A 15,842-nucleotide genomic window follows, 5' to 3' on the forward strand; every position below is an offset into this window, starting at 1 on the left:
ACTGCATTGAATAATTTCATAAATATAAAATCTATTAACCTCTATGCCTTGTTCAGAGAGCAGTAACTAGATTATCATCCTCACTGGAGCATCTCGAAACATTGCATATTGAAGAACCACTGCAAACACACTCTATTTTGCACATAATTCATCTGGCAGACAGATACACTGACCCTTAAAAAACTTCTACCAAATAGGTTTTCATAATTTGATAAATATTCATACAATTTATCTGGAATGTTTAACAATCCATTTGGCATTGCAAATATTTTGCACAAGCCGACTCTTATTTGAATGAGTGCATGAAATTTGACCTCTGTCTTGATATTTATAGCCAAAGTCCTTTTCCATCTATATGCTACTATATAATAAAAAGTTCTTGCTTTTTATTTTTTCTAATTTTCCAAAAGTTAAAATGAGAATTGAGTTTATTCAGTTCAGTTATAATACCCGAGTTTGTGTATCTAGAGGCCACCATATGAATCTTTTTGTACGTAGCAAGACTTTTTTTGTTTGAACATGCAATGAATATATGTAACTAAAAAAATGGAACTGTGGTATGTATGTGCAAAAATGTTATAATTTTCACCGCATCCTGAGTTCAAATGAAATGACATTAGCTCACAAAAATATCAACTGTTTCCATAATGTTTTTAAAAAGTTCTATATGCACATTATTAAAAATGAGGTAGGTAATAGATAAAATAGAAGAAATTAATAAAAGAGAGCCAATTTGGTGTAGTGATTAAGGTGTTAGTCTAAAAACCAAGAAATTGTGAGCTCCAGTTCCACTTTAGGTATAAAAGCCAAAATGACTTGTCACTATCTTTCAGCCCAACCCAACTCACAGGTTTGTTTTTGTGAAGAAAATAGAAGAAGTATTATCTATGTCCATCCCCATAAATAAAAGTGGGATAAAATCAATCAATCAATCAATCAATCAATCAATCAATCAATCAAGTAAATCTTTTGCTAAGCTTCAGAAACACTGCAACAGATATATTTTTCACATTTATTTTTCAGACAGTATCAGTTAACATAAGCATTTTTTATTGTTTTGGAAGACCAGTTAGAAGACAGTTTGTTATTCCTGAAACAGTGTATAACAAAGCACCACAGTAAACATTCAATACATACCTAAGGCAATTTCAAATCAAATGGAGTAACAGTTACTTGTTAATTTAAAAAGTCATTGTAGGTCATTCCAATAGCCTGGCAAAATTTATTTTCTGAAGAGACAAGTTTGTAATAAGGTGTGGTGCAGAGTCTCAGTACTAGTGTGCAAAAATATAGCATCTCTGCCAAAAAACAGCCAAGTCTTTCCACACGCAGGAATAACATTAGCTTAACAACCAACCATTTTGCTACTCAATCTATTTTCTATCTAAGCCCATAAAGGACAGCTTACATCTAATTTATAAAGATGATTTTTTTAGCGATTAGAAAGTGCCCCTGCAAGGAAGTCTATCTCATGGTACAAAAGGGCTCATGAACACAGGAATATGTCCATGATCCTACCTAGCAAGATCTTTTAGGATTAGTGAGCTGTCATAAAGTGTTCTGTTCTTCCAAACTGGAGAAAAAATCATCAGGGAGTTCACCAAGAAGCTGGTCCAGATCATCTACAAGGACAAAATGAGAAGTGAGACCAAGTTTTTAACAATACATTAATCACTCTGGGCTACATCAGCCATAGTGGCAAAGTGCTTAGAATGCAATATTGCAGGCTAATTCTGCCCCTGCCAGGAGTTCGATCCTGATCAGTTCAAGATTCATTCAGCCTTCCATACTTCAGAGATTGGTAAAATAAGGACCAGATTGTTGGGAGCAATATGATGATATCTGTAAACCACTCGGTGTTGTAAAATACTGTGAAGTGGTATATAATTCTAAGTGCTTTTGCTATTACTACATGAAGAGGTTCTGGTCTGGACATAGAATTTTAATGAGAAACTGCCTTGTTTTTTTCAGTGTCTATTTTTTCTGTGTTAGGGGGAAAAAAGGAAAGAGAGGAAAATCTTATATAGATTTGCTTTCTGACAAGCAAGTTCATATTTAATGCTTAGTACATTCTATACTTAGATGACATTGAACGTATCCTGACATATCCTAAGAATTTCTGTTTTTCTTTCTTGGGAGGAAAGAGGCATAGCAGGCCCTTATAATATACAGCTAGAGCAGCACAGAATAGAGGGAACACACTAAATAAGAGTTCCATGACTGCACATAATACATAACAAATGCAGCTAATAGTAACTTCCCCATCATCTTATAGAATTATAGAATATACATTTTTTAAATCTAAAAATGGTGTTGCAAGCTATCTCATTACCTATAAAGCCCTTCATGTTTTATTTCTTCCCAACATCTGTCCATGCCACCTGTACTAATAGGTGGGCATACTTCAAGTCCCCTTTCTAAAACAATGTTATTTGATTGGACCCAAAGGTATGCATTTTCTGTGGCAGTGCCTACCTTCTGGAGCAATTCCATCCTCCACTCCCAAAACATACATTTTCTACTAGCCTTTAGAAAAGCATTAGAACCCACTCTTTCTCAGGTGTTGGATCAGGATGATGGACACCCCTAGGGTAATTATAGGGTAATATAATTCTGAGTTTCTGATCACCTGTTATGGGTTTCTTTTTCATTGTAATGGAGTCTCTATTTGTTTTTTTTTTTGCTCATTCATCCCTTACATTCTAAATCAGCCAAAATCACAGTTATATAAATAAAGAGGTGTAATGTGAGGGCTGATAATATGTGATTTTGCAAGCATTATCTAGCTCTGCAAAGCTTCCCTCATTTTCCATTTTAAAAGCACACAGAGAAGAGTAAAGAAAGACAACAGATAAGAAGATAAACATTACTGTTTAGCATTCTGTTTACCCAAGTCAGCTCTCTCAGCAGATTTGCCTACTCCACAATTTCCTGACTCTTGTAATAATGATGGACTTTCGTTTGATGCTAATACATGATGACATCTCTTCTTATTTTTCTCACATCCTTCCATATTCTTGTTATCCATTGCAGCCATTACAATCACAGCACTTATGGGAGGATCCTGCTATAATTTTAAGACAGCATGTTCATATAATGTCTCATAGACAGCTAAGAAACTAAGTATTTGCACAATTTATTTATTCAATTTATTTTCTGCCTATCTCACCATTGGGCTACTCTAAGTGGCTAACAACAATAAAAACAGAAATGGAAAGAAATGGAAACATAACAGTAGCAAAGTAATGTAACAATAGAACAATTTACAACTTCCTCACACCATAAACGCCATTCAGTAATAGCAGGAAAAATCAGAGATGATCCTACCATGTTAGATCATTCATCCATTCTGCACCATTTTGTTCAAAATGATCATCTGAGGTTTATTAGCCTCAAAAATTAAAATTTGAGACCCACTATCTGCAGAACACTCAATCATAATATCACATAATATATATCTTCAATGCCTGTTGATCAATTTTGAATTTAATATATGTTCTAAATGATTTAAATACTTGTAGACCATCATCTTCAAATTAATTGGCATTTAAACCTCAAGTGATCAAGCCTTTTCCCTGGGTTCCATTGATAGAGAAAGTATCACTGGCTAATATGAGCTTGGACTAGAATAATGTATGCTTTAAAGAAGATCTAAAAAAATATTTATCCTATCATTAAATTTTTATCCTGACTATTTTAACTCAAATGGGGAACATGCTTAATCCTCCCTCCTAATTTTAGAACAACCCTTTGAGGTGGATTAGGTTAAGGGTGACTGGCCCAGTTACCCACCTATGCCTGAGGAAGGCCTAAAATGCAGTCTTTTGTTACACTACTATACTGCACTATTATACTAAACTGACTCTCATGGGAGCATAATATTTTTCTGCTGTTCATTAATGAGTCACTACCACAAGTCTCAATTTAGCTCACTTGGATTTAAATTATGCTTTCTTCTCAGTTTAGCTATCTATCCACATGAAATTTCTTACTGTAGGAATATTTTCCTACAATAGTCATATTTCTAATGACTTAGAAATATTTCTAATGACATTTTTTAAAAAATAATTAAAATATTAATGTTGTTGTCATTATCGTCACATCCTTACCTGTGGTGTCACACTCTCACTTGTTTCCCAAATCTCTTGGTATGGCTGAAGCTGATTTCCACTGCTGAAACCAGGTGAATATACTTTCATCAAGTTACTGGGTGTGACATTGAGATAGTGATTGCGATGGGATGGAGAGAACACGCTCACCTGTGAAGATCATTATCAGTTGTTTTCACAATAATATGTGGCATTACTAACATGCTAATTTGTATAGGCATGCTAAAGTTTGATGCCAGCAGATGAAATATTTCCAAATCTTGCCACTCCACTGATGCTTGAAATGATCTATGTATGTTATAGTCACCTAACTGTATTTCTTGTTTGCATCTTAAAGAACAATAGGAAGGAAGCAGCCTTGTTATATATAACAACATTGCCAGTGGATAATCTGATTTCTGTCCATTGCATTGAAATAACACACCAGGATGATATATGTGTGTACAACAGGAGGGAATTAAGACATCTAGCTTAAAAATGTCAAATGGAAGTGGGGGTTGAGAATATTTATATTAGATAATTAGAATTCTTACTGATGAAAGCTCTAAAAGAAATCATATTGTTTTCTGTTTTGTGTTTTGCCAGATTATAAATATCTGCTTTATTCTGGTTCCAGAGGTTTTAGAGACAGACAGTAGGAAAATATACATCACAAGCTTTTTGGATAAGAAGTTGGTTTTTTTCTTTATCTTATTCTAACATGCTTCAATTTTTGCAAAACGATCATAGCTCGATGGCACAATACCAAGGAAATATAAGCAAGTCAAGTGCAAAGATTTTACATACATATTATTACTTTTGGCATGGAAATTATCAAGGCTCATCCAGCCTTGAATTTCTTGTTTCCTTACCTGTTTTAGCAGAAGCACTGAACCAGTTTTAAATTCACTTTCTTTTTCTTCCAGCAACAAACGATGTATTGTGCCCTGCATTTCACCTATTTGAGAGAAGATCAGAAAAATGACAGCAACAAAAAGAATCTATCGAAATGTTATCTAGCAGTAATTCTAATTTGCTTGTACAGAATATAGAGCCTGGATTTCAAGCATGTAATCTGTTATTTGCTCAAACACAGCAGTTACTCTCAGATGAGTAGTTGAATATTTAGTGCTATACATTTCTGCTTTTCATCTGGCAATGTCACTGTTTTGAGTTTATATTGTCAGATATGTTCTATAAGTATGGTTGCATAGTTAGTAATTGTATTAAGTTCTTCTAGAGAAGGTTGGATTATATATTTAGACACCCAGAGTCTTTTTGGAGTTGGGTGACTTTCTTCTTAACCTGCTAGCTTCCCTTTTTATGGTAACAGTTGTGGGCAACAGGCAGACATTCCCCCAAACTTATAGCCTACCGAGACATACTTAAATTTGGTGAACTATTATGTTATTGGACTTAAATGCCAAAAACCATTCATGTAATCCATTTGGGAAACTTGGGGATAAGTTTTGTGGCTCAGCTACTTTTGACATAATTCATCTTGGTACTGCAGTACTTGGCTAATCATGCATGCATGCAATATATGCTCAAGAAAAGCTTGCCTATATTTCTTTTGTAACCATGAAAAGCACAGTAATAATGAATTTCCCATAACTTTCATTAGAATGAATCCCTAGAGGAATGTACCATTATTTTCTATGGGATAAACTTTAAGTAATCAAAAGAGCAATGGCTACCCATTTGCTTAGGTATCCACAAAAATTAAGTCACTCAAAATGATGCAGGCAAAAGACGTTACTGTACATGACACAAATCAAGCATCCAGCTAAGTTACAAGGGAAAGCATTATCTCATCAACCTAGTAGGGTTGAACTCTTTTTACCCTTACCGGTAGGATCCTTGAATTCAGCACCTGCATCAACATTAGTCCTCATCAATGATTTAATCATTACTGCCATGTTTGGAACCTTGTTCTTTGGGAGTTGCTTCAGAGCTGCCTGAATGGAAGAAACCAAGGAAGGAAGATAAAAGCTCCAACAGGAATTGGGAATGCATTCAATTGTGAGAAAAAATGTCTCACATTAAGAAGTTGACAGAGGAGATATGTTGAGATGGTCTTGAGCAGCTTATTTTCTATCCTTCATAGAAGAGACACTGGGCATAATATAGAGGGCTAAAGAAAATTACTTGGATAATTTTTTTTCGTTATTCTTAAATAGTTAGCTTAGAATTAATTAAATAATCTTCTGAGGGTGAATTTTAGGGATGGCTTCCTTGCAAGAAATGAAGAGAAAAATATTTTGGAAGAGCTTCAAATGTATGGTTGTGGTAATACTGCATCATCTCCTATTCCTTGACTATTCATTATTCCACAAAGTAGCCATTTAAAAAAAAATATCTGTTCTTTGCAACTGACATAGAATTTTCAAACAGAAAACTAATTCAAATTTCAGCCTTTACCTTACGAAGTACCATAGAAATGCTGTACATCTGAAGAAAACAGGATGGATCTCCTTCATCCAAATCCAATTCATTTTTCATGGCAACCCATGGGCCTCTTTCAAATTCTTCTTCTATTGTTTGCTGGGAAATAGACATTTCCTGAAAGAATAGCAGAGAATCCCAGATAAAGATTTACCTCAAACAGACTACAGAGTAACATATTCATCTTAGAAATTTATTATTTATTTTGGTGATACTTTAACCAATTATATATCTGAAACAGTGATTCATCTTTCTATGTACTCCCCTTTCCCCTAGCTTTAATTATATCAAGCATTTAGGAAAAAAAAATACTGATGCATACAAAAGTGTATTTATAGGTAGTCTTCAACTTACTACCACAATTGAGCCCAACATTTCCATTGCTAAGCAGGACAGTTATTATTGAGTTGTGCCCCATTTGTCCCACAGTTGTTAAGTGAATCTGACTTCCCCCATTGACTTATTGGAAAACAGCCAGGAAGATTACAAATGGTGATCTCATGACCCCTAGACAGTAAAATTGTCATAAATACATACTAGCTGCCAAATACTAGAATTTTGATCATGTGCTCATGGGGAAGTGGCAATGGTTGTGTGAAAACTGGTCATAAATTACTTTTTTCAGTACCACTGTAACTTCAAACTGAATGATTGTTAAGTCGAGGACTACCTGTACAGGTATAATTCAAGAATTACAGCTCAACTATTGAAAATATTATCACATTTGCTCTAGCTCCAAAAGTGGTAAAGTTGAATTTGATTATCCATGAGCTGAAAGATAATCTTCGATATATGTTCTCTATTGTTAATGACTTTCCAGGATTATAACAGTCACATTGGAGAGCTTATTCAGTTCATCATCCTTAAAATATTAAGCTTATCATCTTCACAAACAATAGAATCAAACTATCCTGCAAGGACAAAATTTTCAAGATGGTTTCTTTATCTACAGGACCACACAACACATTTAATGTCTACTTTTGAATAGTTAGGGATGGGACACTAAATTAATCTAGACATTGGATGTGGGAAGAAGAATTTTATTTCACCCAATCCCCAACTCACAGATAGACCCAATAAAAATCCCCTTACTCCAAGATGCAGCTGCTAGCTATAAGAAGGGGGAAGATTGCTCAAAAGTACCTGTATAGGCTCATTTTAAAGACTAAAAAGCAGATTAGAGGCAGCATGATTTTCTATTAATAAATTTAGTATCTTAAGTCTAGCCAGTACAAAATTTTCAAAGACAAAATGAAATTACCTCAGTTCGTAATTTTGCTACAGCTCCGTGAGTTGGTATATGGGGAGTTGCAATGAGAATCTCATCCAGGTTTTTCCCATTAGGCTTTTTAAATAAAGAAAAAAAGTAAAAAAATGTACATCACCTATGGATATTTTTAAAAAGCCCTCTTATTCTTTAATTGCTTAAATAGAAGCAGAGATTTCTTAGGATACTCAAAGTGATACTCTAGAGAAATTCTGTGTTTCAAGTCATTCTACTTATAGAAGCTGAAGGTTTTAAAGAATGCTAAAATTATTAGATCTAATAGACACCCAATAGAAAACTCCTCAAGAAAATAATCTTTGCAGTAAAGGCTGAGGCCTTTACTAAGGGAAGCATATGCAGCAGCTCAGAATAATTTTAAGTCACAAAATGTTTTGGAACAGAGTAACTAATAGAATTTTATGTTATATTAGTATTCTAATTTGGCCTTGAGTGTCATTCTGAGTATTGATATATTAGGAAGATAACTACTGGCATCCTAAGCAACAGACTAAATCCATCCAGACCTGAATAATCTCCAATATGAAGACAACTCACCCAATAATCTTTTTGGAGTAAAGACAACAGATGACAGCTTTTATTCCTTTTTATGTTTTGTAGCTACTGTAGGTTTTTATCAAAGTACAGCTGGAATAAATATTTTATTTTATATAAGTAGTTTAAAGTGCCCCTTCATGGATTACTGCTTTGTTGTAGCAAAGGGACTAGCACAGCTCAATGAAGCTATGAGCTATGCTGTGCAGGGCCATCCAAGATGGACAGGTCATAGAAGAGAGTTCTGACAAAACGTGATCCACTGGAGAAGGAAATGGCAATCCATTCCCGTATCTTTGCCATGAAAACCCCATGGACAGTACCAAAAGGAAAAAAAGATATGAAGCCGGAAGATGAGCCCCTTAAGTTGGAAGGTGTCCAATATGTTACTGGGGAAGAGCAGAGGGCTAGTATTAGTAGCACCAGAAAGAATGAAGCGAAAGGAAAGTCTGATGCTGCAAAGATTTTTTCTTCATAGGAACCTGGAATGTAAGATCCATGAATCAAGGTAAGCTGGACATGGTCAAACAAGAGATGATAAGACTGAACATCGACATCATAGGAATCAGCAAACTAAAATGGACAGGAATGGGTGAATTTAATTCAGATGACTATCAGGCATACTGCTGCGGGCAAGAATCCCTCAGAAGAAATGGAGCAGCCTTCATAATCAATAAAAGAGTAGGAAAAGCAATACTGGGATACAATCCCCAAAATGACAGAATGAATCCAAGGCAAACCATTCAATATCACAGTAATCCAAGTCTATGCCCCAATCACTGGTGCTGAAAAGGATGAAATTGACCGGTTCTATGAAGTCCTCAGCACCTTATAAAATTAACACCAAAAAATGATGCCCTTGTCATCATGGGGGTTTGGAATGCTAAAGTAGGAAGCCAAAAGATAATGAGAATAACAGGCAAGTTTGGCCTTGGAGTATAAAATGAAGCAGGGCACAGACTGATAGAATTTTGTCAAAAGAATACTATGGTTATAGCAAACACTCTTTTCCAACAACCCAAGAGACGACTCTACACATGGACATCACCAGATGGTCAACACAGAAATCAGACTGACTGTGTTCTGCAACCAAAGGTGGAGAAGCTTTATACAGTCGATAAAAACAAAACCAGGAACCAAACTTAAGAAAATTTATTAGACTAAGGGAGAATAAGTGGAGAATATGTCTGATGCAATGATGTTGTAATTTTAAATTGTAAAATTTATTAGACTATGGGAGAACAAGTGGAGAATATGTTTGATGTAACATGTTTTAATTTTAAACGGTAAACAAAGCTGAGAATGGTAAATATGATTAAATGTGAATGATTAATGAACTATTGGATGATAAAATAAGAAACACAGACTTAAGTAACAAATTGCGATTGAATTTAATGTGCGTTGGAAATGATCAACATTTAGAAATAGGTTGGGAAATACCCTGGAAGAGTATATTTGGAAATAATTAAATAATAGATAAATATACTGAAAAGAAAACACTCAAAATAAGATATGCTGGGTATCAGCCAAACAAGAGGTGGAGATGTGGAGGAGAATATGCTGGAAATCAGCCAAATAAAATATGCTGGAAATCAGCTAAACAATAGTTGGAGATAGGGAGGAAAATATGCTGGAAATCAGCCAAAATTAAAAAAAAATGCTGGAAACTAGCCAAACAACAGTTGGAGTTATGGAGGAGAATATGCTGAAATTCAGCTAAAATAAAAATTGCTGGAAATCAGCCAAACAATAACTGGAGATATAGTCTCGAATATATTGGAAAATAGTCAAATTAATATGGGGTGAAAAAGAATATGTTGGAAGACAATTAAAATGAAGTGAAATGATTTTGAGATTATTCTGTGTAAAATGAAATGTGTAATAGATGATAAGCACAAGAAAATTAAGTATAAATTGACAAAGTTTAAGATCTAAAAATTGGATGAAATGGGTCCAGACATTAAGAAATACAGATAGAATTTTGATTTATAAATTGAAATAAAAATAGAGTTGTATATATTGGAAATTAAGATTTGTGGTGATAAAATAGTAAGGTAAATACTTAGATCAAGAGGTTATAATATTTCTTAAATTTGTGTTTTGATACTGATGTTAAAAGAAGTAATGGAGAAAATTTAGGAAAGAGTTAGAATGAACTTTGATTTATATTTGGATATAAAAATGAGTGGAGTTTATTTGGGAATTAAGATTTGTGGTGATATAATAGTATGCCCTAAATTAAGATGTTAGAATTTATGTTAAAAAAATTTGTTTTGATTTGTAATTTTAAAAGATGCAATGAGGAAATTTTGAATAGAGTTTGTTAAAAAATGAAAGCAATTGTACCTATTTATGACCGGATCAAGACTTCGTTCTTAAAAGATATATTTTATGTTTCTGTTTGGGGAAAAAAAATTTTTTTTAAAAAAAACATCCCTGATAACCATGATGGGGTGGTCACTGACTTCGAGCCAGACATCCTAGAATGTGAAGTTAAATGGGCCTTAGGAAATCTGAGCAACAACAAACCTAGTGGAGGTGACAGTATTCCAGCTGAGCTATTCAAAATCTTAAAAGACAATGCAGTAAAAGTGCTACATTCAATTTGCCAGCAAATTTGGAAAATTCAACAGTGGCCACAGGATTGGAAAAGGTCAGTTTACATTCCAATTCCAAAGAAAGGCAATGCCAAGGAATGTTCAAACTATCACACCATTGCACTCATTTTACATGCTAGTCAAGTTATGCTTAAAATCCTACAAGCTAGGCTCTAGCAGTATGTAGATCAAGAACTACCAGAAGCACAGGCAGGATTTCAAAGAGGCAAAGGAACTAGAGATCAAATTGCCAACATATGCTGGATCATGGAAAAAGCTAAGGAGTTCCAGAAAAACTTCTACTTCTGCTTCATTGACTATGCTAAAGCCTTTGATTGTGTGGATCACAACAAATTGTGGCAAGTTTTTAAAAAGATGGGAGTACCAGACCATCTTGTTTGTTTCTTGAGAAACCTATATGCGGGTCAAGAAGCAACAGTGAGAACTGGACATGGAACCACTGATTGGTTCAAAATTGGGAAAGGAGCCTGGCAAGGCTGTACACTGTCACCTTGCCTATTTAACTTATATGCAGAGCACCTCATGAGAAAGGCGGGGCTAGATGAATCAAAAATTGGAATTAAGATTGCCGGGAGAAATATCAACAACCTCAGATATGGAGATGACACCACTCTAATGGCAGAAAGTAAAGAGGAACTAAAGAGCCTCTTGATGCGGGTGAAGAGGGAGAGTGCAAAAGTTGGCTTGAAACTCAACATTAAGAAAACTAATATCATCGCATCTGGTCCTCTAAATTTCTGGCAAACAGATGGGGTAGAAATGGAGGTAGTGACAGATTTTATTTTCCTGGGCTCCAAGATCACTGCAGATGGGGACTGCAGTCAAGAAATTAAAAGACACTTCTCCTGTGGGGGAAAGCTATGGCAAATCTAGACAGCATTCTAAAAAGCAGAGACATCACCCTGCCAACAAAAGTGTGTATAGTCAAGGCTATGGTTTTCCCAGTTGCAATGTATAGCTGTGAAAGTTGGACCATAAGAAAGGCTGAGCGCCAAAGAATTGAGGCCTTTGAACTTTGGTGCTGGAGAAGACTCCTGCGAGTCCCTTGGATTGCAAAGCGATCGTCAGTCCTAGAGATCAACCCTGACTGCTCTTTAGGACAGATCCTGAAGATGAAACTGAAATACTTTGGCCACCTAATGAGAAGGAAGGACACACTGGAGAAGAGCCTAATGCTGGGAAAGATTGAGGGCAAAAGAAGAAGGGGACGACAGAGAATGAGGTGGCTGGATGGAGTCACTGAAGCAGTAGGTGTGAGCTTAAATGGACTCCAGAGGATGGTAGAGGACAGGAAGGCCTGGAGGAACGTTGTCCATGGGGTCATGATAGATCGGACACGACTTCACAACTAACAACAACAACAAATTTAAAGTATTTTAGAAAGGTTTTTCCCAATGTTTTCACATATAGACTTACTGTGTCTCCAGAGTGTTCTCTTACTTGTTGAGGCAGAATGCCTGCTGGTCCTGGGAACCGACGAGTCTTAGTTCGCAAAGAAACATGAGCCATTGACTGAGGTGTCTTGCTGGCTGCTGTGACCAAACGGACAAGATGATTGGTGAGAACAGGAGTCTGAGGCTTTCCAGAACCTGCAACTAAACTTGGGGCTTTAGGGACGACAGGAGGGATTCCCACAGTTGCCACTGAAGGACCATATGTGATATGGAGTTGACCACCGCTATTGGCCATTCTAATGTCAGAGCAGCTGGGGCTAAATATGCGTGATTTGGGCAGCCTTGAAGGAGTACTTGTTGAAATAAAGGGAGAACAGGGTCTAATCAGTGGCAAGGAAGGACTGCTGCACTCAGAAGTGGATTTATCCAAAGAGGATTGAACAGGCTTTATCATCTGAATACTGGAATTTGAAAGGGAGACAATACTGTTGCTCATCCCTAAGTTAGCCTGGGGAAAACCAGAATCCATGGAGGTAGGCCTCAGATTTGACTCTGAAGAGACTCCCATTGGCTGTAGATGGCTGACGACCTCATCAACAAATTCTTTTCGAGTTTTTGTCATTTGTGAAGTATCCAATCCAACAGGATTCATTGGTGTCATTGTGTTTGTGACTTGTCGTTTCTTGACTGTTTCTAAGTCACTGTCTCTCATCTGCTTCTGGGAACCACAGTCAGATCTGAAAGATTCTGGATACATACTAGATTCTTCTAAATCCATGCATGAAGCCAATACAAGTTCATTGTCAATATCATCCCTGGGCGAAATCCCAGAGGGAAATATAGCTGGAGACCTGTTAACAAATTTAAATCTCTTGCCTGAAGTGCTACCTGATTCACACTTGGCTAATAAGCCTGTTGGGTCCTTTTGAACCTTGAAGTTGCTTATCAGGGGAAGCATATGGTTGTTTTTGGTCTCAGTAGTGCAGCTACCATCTCCAAATTGAAGTCTGGAGCAGTTTTGTACCTGTGAAATAGGGGGCATAGTCTCTGAAAAGCTATGGGTGCCTGGATCCTTGACTGGCATGAAGGCATTGCCAGGAGCTCTTAACCCTGCAGAAAGGGGTCTCAGACCTCTTAAATTAGCAGATGTTGTGTCTAAAGTCTGCTTCTCCACATCACTCACAGCCATTAGGAAATCCTATGGGGAAAAAAAAAAGATAAGCCGTGCCATGAAAAGTGATATTTCAATTGTGTATATAGATTATAAAAGTGTTGCTTGGGGACTTCAAGTTCTCAGAAGTAAGCAATGAATGAACAATGAGATTTCATCTGAGATTTTGTGGCTAATCTATATGAGATTAGACATAGGCCTTCTTTAAGAAACCTTTTCAAGAAACCTCTTATTTCTTCTATTTCAATGGTCTGGCTTCATCATCTACTTTCCAATTATGATTCAGAAGTATTTCCTTACCTCATCTTCAAATTCAGCCTCCACAGAAAACAACTTTTGGAGCTTGCAGGCCTGTAAGAGCAATTTAATAATTTGTAAGATTAACTTTAAAGGGGTTTTTTTTTTTAAATTTGATTTATATGCCGCCCTTCTCCGGAGACTCAGGGCGGCTTACAATGCATTAAGCAATAGCCTTCATACTTTTGTATATTTATACAAAGTCAGCTTATTGCCCCCACAAACTGGGTCCTCATTTTACCTACCTTAGAAAGGATGGAAGGCTGAGTCAACCTTGAGCCTGGTGAGATTCGAACTTACAGTAATTGCAGACAGCTGGTATTAATCACAATGCTTTTAGTCTGCTGAGCCACCAGGCCCTGTTTTCACAGCAATATTTTTATTTTTACTTCAAAACATTCTTCACCAGAAGTTATAATGAAGCTGTACTTCCTGTGTTATTAATACTACACGCTGGAATTGCTAAATGATTAGGGGATGCTAAAAATACTGTTTGCTTCCTGGGGACTTAATAATCATAGCTAAAAACAGAATACTATATCTAGCAACACAGTTCTTTTTTTCTTAAAGGAAAATTAAATCTCTCTTAAATTGAAGAAACTAAAAAAGAAATTGCTTTTTAGATAATTTTGAAGACAAGGAAAGACTTCTCTACCAAACTTCATAATTCTGCTAACCAATAGTATCCAAAATGAGATTTTTTGAATTCTTAAAATGAATTCTAATTGTACAGAATTCTAATTTTAAAATGCAGGAATTCCTCTTCATTTTAAAAGTTTATAGGGATTCTCAGTCATCCAGGTCATGGTTGTCCCAAAAGTGCTTTTTCAGAAGGCAACTGGACTTTCTTTTTTCTTCAGACATTTTGCTTCTCATCCAAAAAGCTTCTTCAGCTCTGACTGGATGATGGGGAAGGATTTACTGTATTTTTCAGAGTATAAGATGCACCTTTTTCCCCCAAAAAAGAGGGTGAAAATCTGGGTGCGTCTTATACTCCGAATTTAGCCCCGCCCAGCTTCTCAAACGGAGGTTTCAGAGGTTGAAAAAAGCATTAGAAACGAAGCTTCAGAAAAAAAGCCTCCAAATAGAGCTTCAGAAAAAAAGCCTCCAAACAGAGCTTGAGAGGCTTTTTTTCTGAAGCTGTTTCAGAGGCTTTGAGAGGCAGAAAAAAAAAGCAAAAAAAAAAAAAAAAAAAAAGCAACGCACAGAGCTCACAAACAACGAACCTGTCACTAAAATTCACCTCTGGGAACAGCTGATTGGAGGTATTCCGGAGGCAGATCCACCCACCAATCAGCTTTTTTCTTGTTTTCCTCCCCAAAAACTAAGGTGCACCTTATACTCTGGTACGTCTTATACTCCAAAAAATATGGTATATATTCCTTGCAGACAGCTGGTCATTTGCATTCTTTTAGAGCAGAGGTCTTCAAACTTGGCAGCTTTAAGACTTGTGGACTGGGAGTTGAAGTCCATAAGTCTTAAAGTTGCCAAGTTTGAAGACCTCTGTTTTAGAGAATTTTTGAGCCATTTGGAGTTTATCTGTGTCCTCAGGATCACCTGAGTAGTGCAAACGGATGTGGAGTCTTCTTGGCTACCGGATGTTTTCTGCCCTGTATCCCTTCACTCTTGGATCTTCAACAGTTCTTCCATTCCCCACCATCCAGTCAGAGTTGAAGAAGTTTCTTGGATGAGAAGCAAAACGTCTTTAAAACAAAAACCTCAAGAAAGTCTAGTTGCCTCTTGGAAAAGCACCTTTGGATCTTCTTCACTGTACCTTTCCATAGGCTCCATACATTACTTGCACTCACAGACCTGGCAACAGATGTGAGTTGAATTATCCAAATAAATGTCATTTATATATTTTAAAAGTAATATTATTTTTACGCTCAGATACTTTGTATTGCATGAAGCTTTTGGACTTGACAATAAACAATCATGAACCTTTGATGTTACTTGTTCAGTGCAAAATAAACAACATTAAGTTATAATTTTAGTGAGATTTATGAAATA

At 36.1% G+C, this 15,842-nt stretch overlaps 1 protein-coding gene across 1 annotated transcript; it reads right to left on the minus strand.

Moving 5' to 3' along the window:
- Window positions 1-998: 998 nt before the first annotated feature.
- On the minus strand, window positions 999-15,417 carry HROB (homologous recombination factor with OB-fold). Its single transcript, XM_087893998.1, has 10 exons — window positions 15,390-15,417; window positions 13,836-13,886; window positions 12,387-13,562; window positions 7,795-7,878; window positions 6,510-6,650; window positions 5,938-6,046; window positions 4,961-5,046; window positions 4,110-4,259; window positions 2,890-3,067; window positions 999-1,622 (listed from the first exon to the last, which is right to left on the minus strand). The coding sequence occupies exons 3-10, from the start codon at window positions 13,551-13,553 to the stop codon at window positions 1,549-1,551; spliced, it is 1,989 nt and encodes a 662-aa protein (XP_087750124.1). The 5' UTR covers window positions 13,554-13,562; window positions 13,836-13,886; window positions 15,390-15,417; the 3' UTR covers window positions 999-1,548.
- Between the last annotated feature and the right edge of the window lie 425 nt (window positions 15,418-15,842).

This window comes from Pantherophis guttatus, chromosome 4, assembly GCF_059756535.1.
Source record: "Pantherophis guttatus breed Tessera chromosome 4, ASM5975653v1, whole genome shotgun sequence".
Lineage (NCBI taxonomy): Eukaryota > Metazoa > Chordata > Lepidosauria > Squamata > Colubridae > Pantherophis > Pantherophis guttatus.